The sequence below is a fragment of the Phocoena sinus genome, chromosome 11, assembly GCF_008692025.1.
Source record: "Phocoena sinus isolate mPhoSin1 chromosome 11, mPhoSin1.pri, whole genome shotgun sequence".
In the NCBI taxonomy this organism is placed as follows: Eukaryota; Metazoa; Chordata; class Mammalia; order Artiodactyla; family Phocoenidae; genus Phocoena; species Phocoena sinus.
The window spans coordinates 82,061,475-82,082,971 of NC_045773.1; the positions used below are offsets into that span (position 1 = coordinate 82,061,475).

At 42.3% G+C, this 21,497-nt stretch overlaps 1 protein-coding gene across 2 annotated transcripts; it reads right to left on the reverse strand.

Annotated features, from left to right (window-relative positions):
• Positions 1-106: 106 nt before the first annotated feature.
• Positions 107-17,322, reverse strand: ZKSCAN4 (zinc finger with KRAB and SCAN domains 4). 2 transcript variants are annotated; one of them, XM_032649257.1, is made up of 5 exons: positions 17,202-17,322; positions 10,039-10,186; positions 8,268-8,350; positions 7,175-7,298; positions 107-6,154 (listed from the first exon to the last, which is right to left on the reverse strand). In XM_032649257.1, exons 2-5 carry the CDS (start codon positions 10,142-10,144, stop codon positions 5,292-5,294), a joined length of 1,176 nt encoding a protein of 391 aa, XP_032505148.1. In that variant the 5' UTR covers positions 10,145-10,186; positions 17,202-17,322; the 3' UTR covers positions 107-5,291. The 2 variants fall into 2 exon arrangements, with proteins under 2 accessions (XP_032505148.1, XP_032505146.1); XM_032649255.1 differs by lacking the exon at positions 17,202-17,322 and adding an exon at positions 11,579-12,260.
• Positions 17,323-21,497: the final 4,175 nt, after the last annotated feature.

Genomic DNA, 21,497 nt, shown 5'->3' on the forward strand with positions numbered 1-21,497 from the left:
TTTTTCTGTAAAAGGCCAATAGTAAATATTTTAGACTTTGTGGACCAAGAGACAAAATTGAGGATATTACATATGCACTTATATAATAAGACAGAAAACAAATTTCCACACATTTTATTAATGAAATATAATTATCTTATTCAAACTATAATAATTGAGTACAATTTTTCGTAATACAGGTCTTCTGATGGGAAGAATGAAAAAAATTTTTTGAGAAAATAACATTTTGCTTAATTGGGGTGCTGCCATTGTAGAGCAAAAGCAGCGCCATAGACAATATGATCACATTTATAAACTAACTCCAGAGTGAATTTTTCTAATGATGACAGAGGCCCAAACATGGAGAGAGAGCTTTTCTCTACATTTCATTTTAAGGGGCTTTTTTCCCATTAAGAAGGAATGCTACCTTTTAAGGAGTACCTTGTTGGTGCTAGAATGTTTCTCTTTATGGTTGAACAGGTATTTCTGCTGATGGGGAGGTTTGGTTGATGCATAATGCAGATACGCAATGCACAGTAGAGGAAAGAGAGGAGGCCAAAGGGCAGAGAAAAAAAATTTTTTTTTTCTTTTGGCCACACCACGCGGCATGCGGGATCTTAGTTTCCCGACCAGGGATCGGACCCAGGCCCCCTGCAGTGGAAATGCAGAGTCTTAACCACTGGACCGCCAGGGAAGTCCCCAGAGAAAATTTTTTATGTTTAAGTTTTCCTTGTCTTGCCATAAAATATGAATTTTATTTCACAAATAATACAAAAGAACAAGCTGGATCAATTTCCAGATTCACTCATTTAATAGGAACTCTGCTAGGGGCTAAGGATGCTCTGGTAAGCCTGTCATTTATCTCACACATATGGCTCAGCCCTTCTATACCCCCTGCTGTAGCGGGTCTGAAAGGCTACAAACTTCATTTCCGAGGATCCCAATGCTGATGGGCAGAATTGGTGAGGAACAGAGGGAAGAAAACGGTTAAAAGTTTTAACACTTTAGTTAATACCTGAAACTATAGTTATTTTCTGACAGCTTGGAAATTATGCAATGTGTTAGCTGTTTAAGAATCCGCTCAGATGAAAGGAATAATCACATGGTTTATTACTATTATACAAATAAGTTACATTAGGGTTGTTCAGATTTTTTTTTCCTAGACCCTTAAAAATCTTGAAGTAGCTTAGAAATTTGAATAAAAATGGGAATTTGGAAAGTTGTGCAGAGGATTTTGGATGACAACCCAATTCCTAATAAACAAAATACATGGAACAGGCAGGAATATATCACAGTATTCAGCCATTAATTGGGAAAGGAGACCAGGAGCACTTGCTATGTTCAAATTCCAAGGTCTTAGATTGATGTGGTAAATAGAAAGGACTTGCTAATGCTACAGACAAAGTGAGAAATGTGGGTAGATGCAGAAATAAAAGGATATTTCTACAATAAAATGTTATGTTAACAAAAAAAGTCCACAGGAAAGTAGTCATCCCCAGATATTTCTGTAGCAGCAACTCCATTTAAAACGTACAAAACAGGTACCACATCTACAGAGCTGACTGAAAAAAGGTTCCTTTGAATTCGTCAGACCCAATTTTAGCTATCACAAGGAGTAACAAAAGATAGACTAAAAAGTGGGTTTAGAGAAAAGTAGACAAATTAAGTTTACTGAGTAAAGTTCTCATTATGAATAATTGAGATGGAACCGCACAGATGATTTGGGACATCACTGTCACACGCTTGTGTCAGGACACTTTTTTTAGAGAGCCTTTACTATTAAACAATTGTCATTCCAATATATAGAGGTTTTGGCTAACAAAGTGTTTAACCTCCATTTCTCTATCAATATTAACGTTTTCAGATTATTTATCCAGCACTTCTTTGTACGAGCAGATCCTCACAAGCCTGTGAGGTAAGTTGGCACTCCTACTATTTTTTTTCCCACTAAAGGAGGAGGAAGAGGGACTTCCCTGGTGGCGCAGTGGTTAAGAATCCGCCTGCCAATGAAGGGGACATGGGAAGATCCCACGTGCCCCGGAGCAACTAAGCCCGTGTGCTACAACTACTGAGCCTATGCTCTAGAGGCCGTCAGCCACTACTACTGAGCCCCTGCACCATAACTGAAGCCCAGGCACCTAGAGCCCATGCTCTGCAACAAGAGAAGCCACCACGATGAGAAGCCCATGCACCGCAACAAAGAGTAGCCCCCGCTCACCCGCAAGTAGAGTAAGCCCGTGCTCAGCAACCAAGACCCAATGCAGCCGGAGAAGGAAAAGAAACAGAATCTTTTGCAGGAATACACACATCTTTACCAAAATTAAGAACCCATCTAGGAGGGCTATTCATCAAAAATCTCTTTTCATTGTAACTGTTCATTCTACCCAAGCAGAAAAAATAGCTATAATTAGTTACTTATTAATGAAAAGGAAGAAGAAAGAAAATGGGGGATTTCAGCATTGTTTCAATTGGAGAAGTGAAGTATTGGATTGGCCAAAAACTTCCAAAACCCCAATGAACTTTTTGGCCAATCCAACAGAATGGCTAATTGACACTAAAATTCCTAAATACAATTTTTAAAAGCATGAAAAGTGACGTTTTATTCCACTTTATATACTGCTTATATCTAACTAAGCAGCTTATTTTGTGGGGTCTAATTTCATCTGAAAATAATTTTTTTGACCATCCTTTTAAATAGGCTAGAGTTAAACCCATTTTATAATTCACTTACTTATAAACACACATTTGTTATATACAAAAGTGGGGTGTCTAAAAGCCTATCAGCAAAGTAACTTTTTAATCTGAAATTACACAATAATGCCAGATAGTTTCCTAAATAATATTTTTATCATAAAATGTCAGTGGCTCCCCAGTGTTACTGAATAAAATTTCAACCCCTTGCTCTGGCACTGAAGGCCGCTACAATGTATGTATCTCTGCAAACTTGCCTTAGTTACTAAATTTGACAAACTCCTTTAGTCTTTTCAGCTAACATGTCACCCTGTCCGTGCAATAGCACACAGCCAGAAGTAACCTTTCCCTCCTCTGAACTTCCACAGCATTCAGTTCACCACTCACAAGTCATTTACCATGGCACTGTCTTATTTTTATGTGCAAGTCTTGTCAATATTACTATACTGAAAGCTTAAGCCCAAGTATGTATGCATGTGTGTGTGTATGCTTTATCGCTTTCATTGTCAGGCATGGTAGGCACTCAAAAGTAGTTTTCTATAATCTTTCCTTCCTCTATGGAGAAGTCTTTTAGGTTTGGAAGGAGCAGAAAGAGTGAAAGGAGGTGCAGTGTTCCTTTGTTAATCTCAATAAATTATACTTATTAAGTGTATAATGTTTTCTGGTTTGTAAAAGGCTTTATATGTATCTCTTTACATGACATAAGAAACAAACACCAAAGAAAAATGAACAATGTTTAAGATCAGGGCTATTAGCAAATATTTAGGAAAAATAAAGATAAGGAGACAAGAGGAAATGGCTAGCTTTGCGGAGGTAACAAAAATACGGTTAATTTAAAAGGAAATTTTAAAAGGCTAGAGAAGATTAACTGGAGGACGTCTACAGGATTTTAGAACACTAAAGTTTTAAATTATACTGCAACAAGGGGATAATGAAGGCAATGAAAGATTGTAGGGAAATGATAAAGGAAGAGCCCCACAGTTTGCAAAGTCCCTAGTCAGCCAGGGGTAGTTCAGAGCAGGAATCCAGCAAGGGTACTTGAGAACAGAAGAAAACGCTATGCTGGGGATGATTTCCTCAGAGGCAGAACCCATTCTTGTTAAAGCTGGAAGCTGGGGACGGGCACTCAGGCACCTACGAAGAAGGTAGGAGTCTCTGAAGAACTTAGCAGAAGGTGATCTGGGTGAAAACAGGAGATATCATGAAATTCTTGAGAGTCTTGACTTCACAGGTTGATACTTTGAATGTTGTGGAATCGTTTTGGTCAGATACCCAGGACTCCCAATGTGTTTCTGAAAAGATACACTTTCTCCTACTGCCCATACTTGGGTCTCTATCAACATTGGCTGCCTCTGACCCAATCTCCCTCTCCCCAACCACAGGGCAGTTTTAAAAACATGAACAATACTTGTTATAAACGTTTGGTGTGAATCCTCTGACCTGGAGGGAGTTTAAGCTTAGCTGGCATGAGCTTTCATGCACACTTGGCTTTAAGTTGGGAGAGAGGGATATGGATGGTGTCTTGGCACTTGGTTAGGCCCAAGATAACCGAAAGGTGAGGAACAAGCTGTTGAGGATCATAGGATTTTTTACCTTAATTTTTAAACTTTTTTGGCTGCACAGCCTGTGGGATTTTAGTTCCCGAACTAAGAATTGAACCTGGGCCCTCAGCAGTGGCAGTGTGAAGTCCTAACCACTGGACAGCCAGGGAATTCTCGCATCATAGGATTTTCGTCAAGATTCATAATAGTTTTGATCTGACTTGGTACATTGATTTTTATTTACCTGAATGTGAAAGGTTTCCCCCTAAAGAGTAGCAAAATTAATATGAACTAATGTAGTTAACGTTGACTATAGACTGGAATTGTACAGATGGAGCAGTCTCACAATGTCTTAATGATAAAGAAGCTGTTTAAGGCATTCTTACTATAACTACTATGCTGGTGAAAAAATATGGATTCCTCCACCCCAACTATGACAATCTTACGTATTTGACAATAAATATACTAGAATCCGAATCTAGATAAATATTCTAGACCCAGAATCTAGAACCTCAGAGAATTAGACTAAGGCCACACAAATGGCCTTAGATAGTCCTCAGAAATCTAGACAACATTAGATTTTCAGAGCTATGAAGGTTGTTTCACTGGTATATTTAATAAATGTTTATAGCACCTGTATGCAAGGCACAACGGGGGTATAAGACATCATTGATCCAACCAACTGGTGAGGAATTCATTATAGGCAAAATGAACAGTCAGAGCAGCAGCCCCCCAAATCAGAGCCATCCACCCAGGAGACGTCATAAAGTGCTGGCCGAGGGTGATTAATTAGCCAGTCTAGAAGCCCATTTAAGTCTAAAAGGTGAGAATCATTTCAGGTCTGACCTCTTCCAGACAACTCTCCCATAGCCTCTTATCAAACAAGTTGTTTTTTTTTTTTCAATCACCTTCTAAGATGTAGAAGATAATTCACCTCAGCCAGTCTCGATTTTCTAACAAACACCTGATGATGTGTGGGAGTAAATAAAGCCCAGCTCACAATTTTCTAGTCAGCAAGGGCTCCACGGTGGCTTCAGTTCAACGAGGAGTGAGCACCAACTCTGGCATATAAGACATGGGTCATGGAGACAGAATTTTTTTCCCAGCGTGGCTTCTCTGATGTTGAATAAGGTATGAAGTTCGGGTGAAGCCTTTTCCGCATGTATCACACTGATAGGGTTTCTCACCAGTGTGGATTTTTTGGTGCTCAATAAGGCTTCTATTCCTAGTGAAACTTCTCTCACACTCATTACATTTATAAGACACGGGAGCCTCAACATTTTCCCACTGGCTTCCCATCCTCCCCTGACTCTCCCAGGTCTCTCCACGGTCAGGATTCTGAACGTTTTTATCGCCGTGGATCCTCTGATGTCTCAGGAGATGTGAATTGCGCCTAAAGGCTTTGCCGCACACGTTGCACTGGTATGGCTTCTCCCCAGTGTGGATCTTGCGATGTTCAAGGAGGCTGCAGCTCTGGCTAAAGGTTTTCCCGCAGTCATCACACTCGTAGGGCTTCTCCCCGGTGTGAGTTCTCTGGTGTTTGATAAGGTTTGAACTGTGACTGAAGACCTTGCCACATTCCTCACACTCATATGGTTTCTCCCCAGTGTGGACTCTCTGATGAATGACGAGGGCAGAGCTCCCGATGAAGGTCTTGCCACACTCCTCACATTCATAGGGTTTCTCCCCAGTGTGGATTCTCCTGTGCTTAGTCAGGCCTGAACTCTGAGCAAAAGTCTTTCCACATTCATGACAATAATGCCGCCTATTCCCTGCAGCACTTTTCTGCTTTCTTTGTAACCTGCCCTCCTGTGCACCAGCTTCTGCACGTGCAGGAATCTGGCCAATGGCTTCACCCAGGTGGCATGGCATCCGCCCAGACTCTTGTCCTGGATGGTCCTCGTCTGGAGGCAGGTCCCTGATCTTCGTCTGCACTGCACCACCTGAACAACAAATGGCCAGCAACTGTCAATTATGTCCTGCCACAGGGGAGAGCTTCGTGATGAGTCCCAGGGAGGCAAGAATTACAGAGGTGTATATATGCCATGGATGAAGATTTAAGTATTAGAATAAAGATGGGAATAAAGGGGGAGAACAGGGGTGCTGGGGAGGGAGACCTGAGAATGAGAATAGGGCCATTGGAAGAAGGGTACAATCTGGGAATGGAGAGATTGGAGGGAAGGTGGTGAGGCCTGAAGACTGTGCTGGGGATAAATGCAGATGCTCTAAGTTCTAAGAAAGTAAGGCAGGGCCATGTGCTTAGGATTAGATACTAAAAGGGCTGAGCAGAAGGTGACAGTAAACAAGGCAAGTGAAAGGATTTCTGAAATGTTCTATGAGAAACAGGGAAAGTAGGAACTCAGAACTCACTGACCACTGGAAGGTGCAGTCATCTCTGGCTGCACCCCAGGCAGAGGCAGGGTCTGCCAAATAAAACTGGCATCAGTGCTGGGAGATCTGAGCTGGAGCCCCCACTGTGCTGCCAGTGAGCTATGTGAACTCAGACAAGCCAGGCAATCTTATGCACCTCTGCACTGCACGCTCATCTCTAAGGCCAGGCTCTGCATTCAATCCCTGGCTCACTTCTAGCTCTCACTCTATGGTCCAATGGCCCACTTCCTGAAGAGATCCCTCAGCTCTCCTGCACTATCAGGGCTAGCAACAGGAAGGGAAGGGGAAGAAATCAGCATTTACTGAGCATTTACTATGAGCTGGACCTGTACTAAGGGCTGTACCTCCTTCATCCCACTTAAACTGAACTGACCAGGACACTGGCAGGACAGATAAAAAAGCAAGGCTCAGAAGAGTTAATAAACTAGTCACACAGCTGGTTAGTAGTTGGGATTCAGAAATGGTGGTTCTAATTCCAAACATAATTCAAACAGTTTCTAACAGCCTAGTAGATTCTAATACACAAAGGAAGCCAGGAAACCTTATAAGAAATCAGTGCCCATTAGTCTTACCCAAGGAGATCAGGCTGCCACAGTTCTCCTGCCTTTCATCTCTGTAGAAGTTCACCTGAGATGAATCCAGCTGTGTCCATCCAGGAGTGAGGGTCAGGGCCACATCTTCCATTTTCAGCAGCCCCTGAAACAGTGAGTAATTCCATGTAATTCCTCTTGTCCAAAATCACTCCCAAAGCTGGGTACATGCAATGAAGGAGCATCCCCTTTACAGGAGCTCTTTACAAAAAAGCAAGTATGGCATACTTATGCCTACTTAACCCTATCTCTAATAACATCTCTGTCAAAAAAATAACCATTAAAGGAAAGAAATACACACATTATCAATACTTTCATATAAACATCTAAACAGTCCAGAAGGTGAAAGGTTTGGAAAAACAAGGGCCAGTGCAGTGAAAGGAGTGGAACCATATCCAAACTTTTCAAAATATTTGTGGTGTGCTTTGGCAAAGTGGGGATGGGGGCTTATTTGTATTAATGATTTTAAAATACAGTGAAATCTAGGTCTGAGGTGAGGAAAAACCAGGGAAAATAGGTTCTACGGAGCCTCAAATACTGAGATCTTCAAGCAGGACATGAAAGACTGGGTAAGAAATTAAAATCCAGGTTAAGTAAAGACTATTCAAATTGTAATATTAAATCTTAGACTAAAAGCACACGCCTTATCTGTTCCTTCAAGTTTAAGTTCCTAGAGGGCAGTGGGCATGACTCTATATCCCTCACTAGCAGCACAGTTTATGATACTTAAAAAAACAAAACTACATCACCATCACAACAAAATCTTCAGTTTGTATTTGCTAAATTTCCCTTGCTGAAGAAGAAAATCTCCTTGATGAAGGAGCTGATCAAACAGATGGCTAGGAAGAGCAGGGAAGCACAGTCTCCAAGCTAGGAGTGAAACAGGAAAATCTTAAGTGAATACCAAAATAATGACAGATGATGATTAGCAACCTTGGGATAAATGAGAATACTCAAACTCCATGTAGATCCAGGATGAGGGTGGAGGAGGCATGGAGAGAAAGGGATCTGATGGGAAGCCCATCAGCAGTGAAGGGTGCTGGGTGCTGGGGGAGGGACAGGGGTTCCACCTCACCTGGGACTCTGGGGCAAGCCTGGCGGCTACCACTTCATCTTCTCTGCAGCGCCCTCCAGAGGCAAGCCTAGGAACCTGAAGAACTAAGAAGGAAAGAAGCTCTGGATGAGATTGACCCTGACATTCAACCTCCCTGGCATTCAGCCTCCGTAAGCCGTGAAGTCCAAGTTCAAAAACTGCATAAATTCCCATAAAGAAGTTTATACAGTGTGTCTTTCCAAAATTCCTGATCCCTGCCAGCTCAAATCCTACGGCCTGAAGAGATGTGATATACTCCACAGATGCACAAAACGATGGGCTGGATCCTTGGTAAGAAGTGGTAGCAACATAAAAACAAAACAAAGCATTCCATCTGAAGAGGCTTTAATCTTGAATTTTGCTGAGAGAGGGAATAAGAGGATTTCTGTGGTTTCTTTTTTTGGCCGCACCACGCGGCATGAGGAACTTCCCTGACCAGGGATTGAACCCGCGCAACCTGCAGTGGAAGCACGGAGTCTTAAGCACTGGACCACCAGGGAAGTCCCAAGGATTTTTATTGTTGTTAAAATTTCTTTAGTAGCTCTTTGGGTGCTTTATTCTTTTCTTTTTTTCTTTTTTTTCTTTTTTGGCTGCATTGGGTCTTCGTTGCTGTGAGCAGGCTTTCTCTAGTTGTGGCGAGCGGGGGCTACTCTTCATTGTGGTGCACAGGCTTCTCGTTGCGGTGGCTTCTCTTGTTGCAGAGTGCGCACGGGCTCTAGGCACATGGGCTTCAGTAGTTGTGGCACGCAGGCTCAGTAGTTGTGGCTTGTGGGCTCTAGAGCGCAGGCTCAGTAGTTGTGGCGCACGGGCTTAGTTGCTCCGTGGCATGTGGGATCTTCCCGGAGCAGGGCTCGAACCCATGTCCCCTGCATCAGCAGGTAGATTCTTAACCACTGCGCCACCAGGGAAGCCCTGGGTGCTTTATTCTTTAGTTCTGAAAGACTAAGAGGAGTCAGATAAGGCTGGGCCCAGAAAAGAGGAAATGGGAGTCTGCCTATATAGAACTTGCTCAGATTTGAGAGAAGTAAAGGGGAAGTTTAGGTTTTCCTATGAAAGGTGAACTCTGCTGGAGACAGGAAACAAGTTAGGTTAGGCTAGGACCTCTGTTCAGAAATAAAGATTTCCTGTTGGCTGGTGTATCCCAGTGTTGTTTGTCTTGGAAATCTGCCCAGATGTTCACAGTACGTGGGGAACACTTGGGAACATATAACAGTTTCCTACTGAGTGATTTTCACCCTGTTCTAAGTGACAGGTTTAGAAGATTTATACTCTTTGGTTTGTAGAAATCCTACAATTCTGGAATATTCTGACTGGCTTTACATATTCTGCCTTATATTCCTCATAGCACTCACCAATATCTGAAATCATATTAATTTATTTGCTATTCTCCTTACTAGAATGTAAGTTCCATTGGAGGAAGAAATCTGTCCTACTGACAATGCTATCCCTGGTACCTACAACACTGGCTACCACGTAGGGAGCCTCCAGAAATATATGTTGAATGAATGGAGATCACTGTGTTGCTACAAAAATCAACTCTTTCCAAACACCAATTTTAATAAAGTCTTATTTACCGTGTCCAGGTTTGGTTAGGAAAGCTTTCCACTATTGTTTGAAATTTCCCTATTAGTCTCAAAGTAAAGTAGATCTGCAAGGGGCATATAAGACACCTATCAGTAGATCTTGTAGGTGATCCTTAAATAAAACTGGTTGAAGTCTGCAGAATTCATACTGCCCAGAAGGTAATACTCACCTCTGTCTGGTAGGGAGTGGGATCCCAGAGATTCATGCTTGAGTGGAGCCTTTCTTGGCTGGAACTGGGTATTTCGTGACCTCTGAGCTGGTGTCAACACTGCCATCTTGCAACAGAACAGTTCTTGCCCCTGTTCACCACCTGGGACCTAGAAGCCATTCATTTATTTATTCATCAGACACTTCTACCACACTCTCTATGTGCTAGTACTTTCTACTTCCCAGGCACTATTTCTAAGAGTTTTGTGAATATTAACTCACTTGATGCAGAGCGCAGCAACCTTATGAGCTAGGTACTTTTATTATCTGTATTTTTGTAATGGGGAAACCGAGGCACAGTGTTTAAGCAACTTGCCCAACGTCACCCAGGTAAAAGCAGAAATGTTAGGATGGGAGCTCAGGCAGAATGAATCCAGCGCCCACGCTCTTAAGCATTACTCTGTGCTCCCTCATTATATATATTTGTGCTTTTATGAAAACTCTTTGGGAATTGGGGCTAAGTTCTCAGAGAATACTAATATGTTTTCTCATCTAAAAAATGAAAATAATAATTTCTAGCTTACAGGGTTTTGGAGACCAGCAAATAAGATCGCAGTGTGTGAAATCACCTAACACAGGGCCTGGTACATGGTATGTCCTCATTAAATAAAAGTTTCCTTCCAGACATTTGTCATTAATTAATTTTCAAGTCACTTTCGTAATAATTAGCTCATGTGCAGCTTAGAATTTCCCATATGTAAAGAATGAAGAGCCTGAAGCTGAGACTTGAAATGCTTCTTCTCTGTTCTTCTCTGTTACAGGGCTAAGGGGCACTAATGCCTACTCAAGAACCTTGGTCTCTGGGTCACAGGTTAGAAGTCTTTGGTCTGGTTATGTACACGCTTTAAGGAACACACAAGGACACAGAATACTGCAAAGGGAAAATAGACTCATACAACATTCAGGAAGATGCAAGTAAAAATGAACCCTGGGGTTTCCAACTTGTTGTCCACCAACTCCCTCCCACGTATTCCATGAATGTGAATAGGAAAAATAACTTTATTTTTACTAGCTTCTAAGCAAAATTTAGCATTTCCTTCAATTATGAATGGAAGCAACAAACCAAGGTGTTATGAGCAGTACACAGGAATCTGTCACCAACTGAAACTGCAGGTATTCTCATACCACATTACAACCAGGTAAATGTCAAAGTCATTCATCGCCACTTTGAAATTATACTAGTTATTAGGCCTGTCTCTAGATGTTAATATTTAGTGCATTAATTTTAAAAAGCACATATATAACTTTATCATACATTTAATGCTTTGCTAACTGTATTTCAATATAATTGAGTTCTTTTAAATCCTTTATATTTTCCCTTATGTATTTAAAATATACTATTATGTGAAGGAGTCCAGGGACTTCACCTTACTGGCAAAGAGGTTCAGGTACAAAAAGAGACTGAGAACTTCTGGATCTTAAAGAAAAGCCCCTCACTCTGATCTGGAGATTTCAGGAAGAAACAGACCACAGCTTTCACAGGCTAAGCCTGTTCTCTCTACCTGCGGCATCGGCTCATCCAACTGCTTCTCCAAATACTCCAAGAGCACCACCACCTCCTCCCCGCTCTCCGGGTGCTGCTTCCGCACCCAGCTCTGCAGGTCCCCCGGTAGGATGGTCAGGAACTGCTCCAGCACCAGCAGCTCCAGGATCTGCTCCTTAGTGTGCACCTCTGGCCGCAGCCACAGTCGGCAGAGCTCCCGGAGCCGGCTCAGAGCCTCGCGGGGCCCCTCAGCCTCCGGGTAGCGGAAGCCTCGGAAGCGCTGGCGGGAGTGCTCGGAGCCCGGAGCTGGGCTGCCTGGGGCGCCCGCCTCAGCAGCCAAGGCTGAGGCTTCCTCCTTCTCCACCTTCACGGTCAGGATCCCGGTCCGGTCCTCTGCAGACTGGGCGTCCAAGGCTGCGCTTTCCTTCGAGTCTCTAGCCATCCTGGACCAAGGCAGTACTTGGGCCTCAGTCTAGCTGGGAGCTGTATTTCTTCGGAAAATTCTTGAAAGGTGGGAAATCACAATTATACTGTAAAACTGCAGTGGTCCCCTTCCGCGTGTCCAGGGGCCCAGGACACCCCTGGGGCGCAACTTCACAGATTGCCCCCTGTAGTCCGTGCCTTTGCAGCGTCCTCCTCTGCACCCCACCCCGAATCCCACAATAAGTAACGCCAAAGGATGTCTTGGTGGAATGAACAGATTCCAGATGCTGGAGAAAAACTGAGGATGGGGCACAGGAAGCCTCGGTGGGAATCAATGCCACTTCCCGGGCTCTCTAGGAAGCACCTCTCGGTGGTTGTCCCCGAGTTAACCCGTTAGCAACCATGCCCCTACCTCCACTCAAGGGAAGCAGTTAGGGGAAGGAGAAGAAAAGGATGACAGGCTCTGTATCATAAGAAATAAGACTAGATCTTTCAGTCCTGTAAGGATGCTGTTGTGCCCCCCCCCATGCTCTGATGTAAAGCTTGATTGACTACAGAGCTGGCATAAGATTGACACTAAAATTCAGTAGAAAGCAGAGCTTCCTCAGAGCACCAGGCAGGAGGACATGCCCTTTCTCTCAGAAACATCGAAGACCACATCACCAGGCACTTGCTTGGAGAAGCAGTGGCTGCCCCTGGCTCTTGCTCCACTCCAGCTGCCATTCTTCCCTCCCTTTCAAGGCTAAACTACTTGAAGGAAAGTCCTCCTATCTCTGACTCTAGTCCTCACCTTAACACACTGTAGGGGGCAAACTGCCAACAAAGCCATTGAGATTGCTCCTGCAAAAGTAACTAGAGATTCTGTCCCTCTTCCCCTCCACACACAACAGCTACCACTTTCTATTTTCCTTGGCTTCCTCTCAGGCAACCAGGATTTCCAGGCTTCCCACTATCAGAAACTCTCTAGTCCCTGGCATCAGGGACCATACTATCTTGGGCTCTCATTCTTCTTGTTTCTTTCCAGCCCTCATTTATGGTCTGGAATAGTGGTTAGATCCGCCGCCTCTCAAGCCAAGTTACCTGGGTATGTAATCTTGGCTGTACCACGTACTAGCTGGGTGACCTTGGTAAATTACTTATCCTCTCTGTGCCCGACTTTCCCAATCTATAAATGGGGATAGTAACAGTAGATAGTGATGGAGGAAATTTTTGCCTGTTGAGGTATGGGGAAGTCATTCTGACTTATATGGCGTACATCTGTTCTAACCATTAAAAAAGAATGCATTTACCATATTGTTCACAATCTCCACTGTGAAGACAGAGATAAATGCCCCCCCCACCCTGCCCATGATGCCAATGCTATTACTCCTTCGAAGATAAGGGTCCCTTCCCAGACACCAAGGTCATGCTGACTTGCTGTGTATGTGCTAATCTGTCTCTTTTGAAACCTTGAAGGAATGCACCCCTGTCATGTTTGATATTTGTTCTTTGTTCTGACAAGATATGAAACTGTGGTTCAGGCATCCAAAATGGAACCCGGTAACCATTGTGCATGTGGTTTCAGAAATGTTCCTGCGTCACTGAGAACCTGAATTTTCTAAACTGTATCAAACTCAAGGACACTACCAGCTGTTCTCAAAACAATATCAGATAGTAGCTGCCAGCTGCAAACTTAAGGTCTCAAGGTCTCCCCTTGTAACTATGTGACCCATTTTGGGCCCCAACCAACCCTTGCTTAGCAAGCACACTTACTTCTTGCCAGCTCCAATCCTAATTTTTAAATTTATTTGGCTGTGTCAGGTCTTAGTTGTGGCATGTGGGATCTTTCGTTGTGGTGCATGTGCAGGCTCAGTAGTTGCAGCATGCAGGCTCTCTAGTTGTGGCACGTGGGCTCTGGAGCACGTGGGCTTAGATGCCCTGTGGCATGTGGGATCTTAGTTCCCTGACCAGGGATCATACCCATGTCCCCTGCATTGGAAGGCAGATTCTTAAACACTGGACCACCAGGGATGTCCCCTCCAATCCTAATTCTTGACAATTTGTGTACAAATTGTTTTTTGCCTACCTAAGCCCCCGCCCCCCATTTTGTAGTCTGACAGAACACAATTCAAGTGCTTCTTGAATCCATGTCTCTTGGGTTACAGTCCTCAGTTTGGCTCAAATGAAACTCTTTTCTATTATTATTATAGATTGTTTATTGATTATTGCATTGATGAAAGGGATGTTGTGAACATTAAGGTGAGTTTTTGTGTAAAATGCTTAGAACAATGCCTGGCCTATAATAAATTAGGCCTACCCTAAAATGGAAGCCCCGAGATTCCTTTGAACCAGGCAGGATTAGATTTTAAGCCAGAAATGACTGCAAAGTTATTTTGGTGGACCAAGATGTCAGTAAGTCCCCTTTCTACCCAATGGAATACAAGTTTGGTAGAAGTTCATTAAATGGAAGAATACCATGCTGATACCTTCCTGAGTTATTTTGTTTGTTTGTTTTTATAAATTTATTTATTTATTTATTTTTGGCTGTGTTGGGTCTTCATTTCTGTGCGAGGTCTTTCTCCAGTTGCAGCGAGCGGGGGCCACTCTTCATCGCGGTCCGTGGGCCTCTCACTGTCGTGGCCTCTAGATGAGGAGCACAGGCTCCAGACGCACAGGCTCAGTAGTTGTGGCTCACGGGCCCAGTTGCTCCGCGGCATATGGGATACTCCCAGACCAGGGCTCGAACCAGTGTCCCCTGCATCAGCAGGCAGACTCTCAACCACTGCGCCACAAGGGAAGCCCCCTTCCTGAGTTTTTATTCCCTAGTTTTTGTTCCCTCTGCAGTTCAAGGGATAACAAAGAGATAAAACTTAATAAAATGAGAGATGTCAAGGCTGTTACAAAGGAAAACTACTAGAAAATATTCTTCTCTTGATGAGCTGCCACACTAGGTACAGGGCACTGCCATGAAGCACTGGCAAAATGAGTGAACCTGAATCTAGTTTCTAGATCTTAATGCCTTTGTATAGGTGAGATACAGAAGCAAGTTAAGCAGTTTTCAAACACCTCAGCACATTAGGATCACTGGGGAGCTTTTAAAACATCCTGATACCTTGGCTGAAACCGAAATCAATTAAATTAGAATGTCAGAGGGTGGGACTCAGGCATGAATGACTTTAAATATTTCCTAGATGATTCCAGTATGCAGTTGAGTTTGAGAATTAATGAGTTAAATGATACTTAAAAGAAGTAATCAACCAAATCCAGAATGTGGGACATTCTATATTCTATAGAACAGAAGATTCAGGTTCTTCAACAAATAAATGGCATCTTTCAAAAGGGCAGGGGAGAAAGGGGAGCTGGCATATATTAAAAGAGACTGAATAGGGGCTTCCCTGGTGGCGCAGTGGTTGAGAATCTGCCTGCTAATGCAGGGGACACCGGTTCGAGCCCTGGTTTGGGAAGATCCCACATGCCGCGGAGCAACTACGCCCGTGAGCCACAACTGCTGAGCCTGCGTATCTGGAGCCTGTGCTCCACATCAAGAGAGGCCGCGCTAGTGAGAGGCCCGTGCACCGCGATGAAGAGTGGCCCCCACTTGCCACAACTAGAGAAAGCCCTCGCACAGAAACGAAGACCCAACACAGCAAAAATAAATTAATTAATTAATAAACTCCTACCCCCAACATCTTCTAAAAAAAAAAAAAGAGAGACTGAATAGATATACCAACCAAATGCAACGGTAAACCTTATTTGGGCCCTAATCAGACCAAAACAACTGTAAAATGGCATATTTGAGACAACTGGGAAAACTATATCACAATGGCATTAAGGAATCACTACCAAGTTAGTTGCCATAATGATACTATGTTCATGTTAAGAAAAAAGTCCTCATTTGTTAGAAATTCATACTGAAATTTGTACTTGTGGGTGAACTGATATAAGGTCTAGATTTGCTTTGAAATACTCAGAAAGAAACAGAGGAAAAAAGAAAATGGTGCAAAGATGAGAGTTGTTGAAGTTGCGTGAGAGGCAGAGGGGGGTTCATTGTAATATTCTCTTTACACTTATATATGTTTGAAATTTTCCGTAGTAATTTTCTTTTAAATTAAACAAAATCCTACCTTCCTTCCAGAATAATTCCATCCAAAAGGTAGGGCCAAAGGAAGTGGGAGAGGAGGTGGCAGCCCAGCCCAGAGTGAGTTCGGAGCCCCAGTGAGTGAGAACAGCGTTCAGAGGGGTGAAGGGAGGAAGCTACAGCAGGAAAATTTACACTGATATATTACAACTACCTACTCCACAGACCCCATTCAAGTTTCACCAACATAAGATCTGAGGTCTGAGCCCATGAGAGGAGCAAGACGACATGGGGAAATTGATTACACACAGGAAGGATTAATCAATTAAGTAAATATACAAGATATTGGGAGCCAGATTCCTCATGTCAGAAAAGGAGTTAGAAAACATGAAAAAGAGAAAGGCCGAAATGAATCCTGTGGTGCTGGATTGGAATTGAAGATATCAGCATGAACTCAATTCCCAATATCTACAGTTACTTATAGAAATAAATATAGATGTAGGCATGCAGGTGTATACGTGTATATACAGTATTTGATAAATAGCACTGCAATGTTTTGATATAAATGGAAAAAAAATAAAATTTGGTTGACAAATAAAAAATTACTTCCAGTTGTTTAAAGACTTAAAAGTCAAAAAGGAAAACTTTCACAATTTTAGAAAAAAATTAGAAGCATTTTTTTATGCTCTTGAATAAAGGAAGATTTCTTTTAAAATACACAAACTGCACAAAATGTGAAGGAAAAATTTCGTAAATTTGACATCATTAAAATTTTAAACTACATCAAAAGATACTGGAAACAAGTAGAAACTACAAACAGAAGACTGACAGAAGATATTTGCAAGCCATATGATCAACAAGGATCAATATACAGACTATACAGAGAGCACTAACAAATAAACAAGAAAAAAGCCAACAATCAAACAGAATAATTGACAAGAACCATACACAGGCAATTCATAGATGTGGAATCTGGAATGACCAACAAACATAAGCAAAGATCCTTAACCTCATTATTTACTAAGAGAAGATAAATTTTAAGCCATTTCATACCCATACCTCAGCAAAATTTTGCAGAGCTTCAATAATATTTGCTAGTAAGAATGTGAAAATTTTTGAACTCTTGTACATAGCTGATGGGTCTGTAAGCCGGTATGCTCACCTTAAAAAGCAATGTCAGGGACTTCCCTGGTGGTCCAGTGGTTAAGACTCTGTGCTCCCAGTGCCGGGGGCATGGGTTAGACCCCTGATCAGGAAACTAAGATCCCACATGGCACGGCCAAAAAAAAAAAAACTATGTCAGTATATACTATATAGTAAAGTTGAAAATGATATACACATGGACTTAACAGTTTTAAATTATTTAACCTGTAGGAGTCTTATACATGAACAATAATGTTAATTGAGTCACTTTTCTGAGCCAGACACTGTTTTAGGTATTCAGGATACAACAGTAACAAAAAAAGGACAAAGATTTCTGCCCTCATGGAGTTTATGTTCCAGTGGGCATTGACAAAAAAATAAACTATGAGAAGAATAAATACATAAATTTTAATAGGACGTCATGAGCACAACGTTTTAGAAAAAGGAATAAAAGAATAAAACAGAATTAGGACAAGACCCTGGTCATTTTTTTACCAGTCTATTCCTCAAGATTGTTTATGTAGCTGGTAATCTTGAAAGATGAGCTAACACATCCCAGTGGTTAATTACCAGGCTTACTTACTGCTTGTTATAAAAGCTGAGAATTTCCTAAATTCAGGCTTCCCTGGATGCAACATAGGCATGTTGTGTGTATAGCATCCACCTGAGCCCATCATGTCACCTCCTTGGGACTTGGGGGCAAGGTCAACTGATGCAAATACGATGATCTCATGCTGCTTGCTATCTATGAATAACAAGTGTTAGGCTTGCTATTGATAAGAAATGGGCTGGGAAAAAAAGAAAAAAAGTAAAAAAAGATCAGGGCCTTATATCCTGGACCCATGCAACAAGACATGTAGGAGCACAAAAGGCCCAAGGAGGACTGCCATGCCTAAGGTTTTTGAGAATTGGAGAAGAATAACAATTACAAGGACTTTTAAATAGTATGGCTATTTGGGGTGGGGGGGAGGTGGGCAGGCATCGATCCATTGGAGAAACACAATGAAATTCTGAAGGCAAAATGTGAAAGGCATTGGGCCTCTTGGAATCATATAAAATCCTTTGTTTCTGACCCAGGAACTCGTATTTTATGCCAGATTCCATGAAACAATCACAGGCTAAGTTAATTAGCTTGTTACTAGAGTAAAATGAAATCCCAGACCCCTAAAATCTGAGAAAATATGTCCAACAGTCTTTGTCGATGTCCTTTTGCACGTATTTGTTCTTGGGTCAAAGACTCTGGTTATGCATATACATCTATCTCATGATTTGGAGCATTACTTATGAATTTTCCTTAGACATATATTCCCTTTCAGTATTATAGTGATAAAGCTTTGCATGCATAATGATTTTTTAATAATTCTAATTCCCTCAAGATATATACATATATTGCTATGGGAGGCTAGCACTCACTCTAGACACATTTTAACTCTTGCACTGCTTTTACCTCTTGAGGAACAGTCACCTGCTGCCAGACAAAATTAAAGGTATTATGGCTAATTTGTAGGCTCCTTAAAAATATTTCAGTTTATTAACTCCTCCCCATGGTCACTTTTAAAGAACCCCTTGAAACTAAAAGATTCACTTCTCTTCTGAAACACAGAGAAATTTAGGGACTGCTCAAGTTCCCCGTCTAATTACTAGCAAAATTAGCACTAGAAGCTTTGTTACCCAGAGCTTCAGTTATCCAGTAAGATTTCTACCCACCTATATTGTTTCTCATGAACTGTACCCCTCACCTACATTATTCATCAGCTGTTGTACAGGTAACAGTGGTGACTCTCCTGGCTTGGGTAGTCCAGAGTCCCATGAATAAGACTGGAATTTCAGTCAGACCTAAGGAAACAGATTCAGGAAAGTAAATAATAGAAGTGGAGGAAGTTGGAAAGTGGCAAATGACATCAAGCACTTGGTTAGGTACTGCCACTGTGAAAGGGTACAGCATGAGCTATGATGAAAGCCAGCCTTTGATGTGATCTCAAAGAGAAGTCTAGTATATTCCTTCTCTCTCCATTTCTCTACCTTGCTCCCGAGGGGATTGGGCAAACCTGGAAACACTGCCTCAGATACCTGCATTTTCTCTACGAGTCAAAGAAAGTTTCCCAAGGGTGAACAGAATGTAGAAGACATCTAGGATTTCCCAAATTGTGGGTTGAGTTCTGAGTTAACTTCTTGCTGTATGAGCTTCAGAGAATCTCCTGGTTACAGCCTTCATCTAGCTCATCTGATAGTAATACCTTTCTGTTCAACAGTTAGTTCTATACCTTAAAAGTGCCCCCAAAGCATTGGCCTCTGATGCATTGGGTATCATCTTGTTAAATATTCAAGGGTAGGATGACCAGCAACTGGTCCGAGTGTGAGGATGTCATCCAGAATGCGAAGAGGAGGTGGTGACTGTGCTGGAGGATCTGGAGAGAGAACTTGGTGAACCAGGAGAGCAGATGAAAAGGTTGATGTGGGACTCTGTGTGTGTGTGTGTGTGTGTGTGTGTATGATACAAAACAAAAGTGGGTGAGTCAGGGCTCTTTCTGAATAGGCTCCACCACCCCTCGAGCAGTGGTTCTTGACTTCATTTAGTTCTCCAACCCTTTTGAAAATATGATGGACATTATGGGTCCTCAGTGTATTAAAATTAATCACTACCATAGTAATGCCCTTTTGAATCTAAATGTTCTTAATTACTCATAGGTCCCAGCTGATCCTCTCGAGAAGGAAAGAAGGAGTTATGTCTCCAAACAGATCAGGAATCCCTGAAATTTGACCTCTGGTCCCATAAGCCACATCCCCTTTAAGAGGCTGGTGAGGGGAAAGGCTGCCTCTGGGGGCTCCCCTTTTCTAGAAAGCCTCAGCTGACTTCACAGGGAGGTGAGCCACTCTGCAGAAGTGAGAGTTTCAGGAAGTCAAATGGACAAGTATGAATTTTTGGTTTTTTAACACATGTTTTTTCTGGTTACACACATTTTTTAAAAAATTGATTGAATGCTAAATTTGTAATTACTCCTTAGTTTATAAGGACAGAGAGACCAGAATCACATGGCAAATAAAAGCATCTCCTGAATTGATTCTCTTTAAACTGTAATTTTTAAAAAATCTTGACTCCATTTTTGATGTTTGATCACTGACAGCTTTCAACCTCTATCTTCCCCTTCCCTTCTGCCCCACATCTGGGCAAGTTTATAAGAAATCCCAGTGCCTCCTCACTTGGCACCTGAAGGAAGTTCAAGCTATGCAAGCCCTTATCTATTTGTGCAATGAGAACTATTTCCTGGACCCATCCCCTAATCACAATAAAAACCAGGGCCACTAACTCTCACTCTCCTTATGCTACTCAAGCCAGTTCTGGACCAGCTTGGGTGCTGCCCTGCTATCTCCAGAGAGTTCCATGATGAGAGTAATAAATTTTTCATACATTCTTGTGTGTGTACATGGCATCATCTCTAGTAACTGGGAAGCGGGGTCCATACCACCTCTGTAGGATCATCACATTCACAGTTCAAAGATAAGTAACACAGAATGTGAAAGGGCCATATAATCCCCCATCCACCCTAGTTACCATGTTGACAGTTTGCTGCATATTTGCCCTGCACAGTCAAATCTTGACACATCCATAACCATTCTGTACCATTCTGGATAAGTTCCTATGCCCATCTTCAGTCCTTTTACCGACTGATGTCCACTGTCTGAACTTTTCCTTCCTTTCTTCATCCCATGTACATGTTCTCTGTCTTTCTGGCCCCTGGCACCACAGATTTCATCTTTCTCATGCCCTTCTCATATTATTCCCTCTTCATATACTTTTCAGATATACACAAACTTCCTACTCTTGCATTTCATTTGGAAGATTTTCTCCCTTACAACAGGTCCCTTCTTTTCACTGGATTATTGTTTCAGATGGAAAGGTCAGGACTGATAAAGGGATAGCAGTTCCAGTTATATGGGAAGGTATGTAGAACACTGAATGAGAGCATTCACCAGGATCCTAAGTGTGAAAAAAACAATGGACATGAGATTAGATCAGAACATCAGCAGACAACTCCAGACCTAAGCAAAGTGTCAGAAGGGAAAAACTCAGGAGATTTAATATGGTCGTTTTTAAAGCATCTTATGGATGATGACCCAATGCTCCGATGTCTTGTACTCAGAATACCGATGACTTTTTGTAACGCTGAAGATGTGATGGGAAAGCACTAAGGGAATTTCAGGTGACTAAGCTCAAATGAGGGAATCTGAGAATACCAGTATGAAGCATGACACTGTAAACAGATTGGAATTTGGAGTCAAAAGCCAAGGGTTTAACTAAGAAGACCCGATGTGA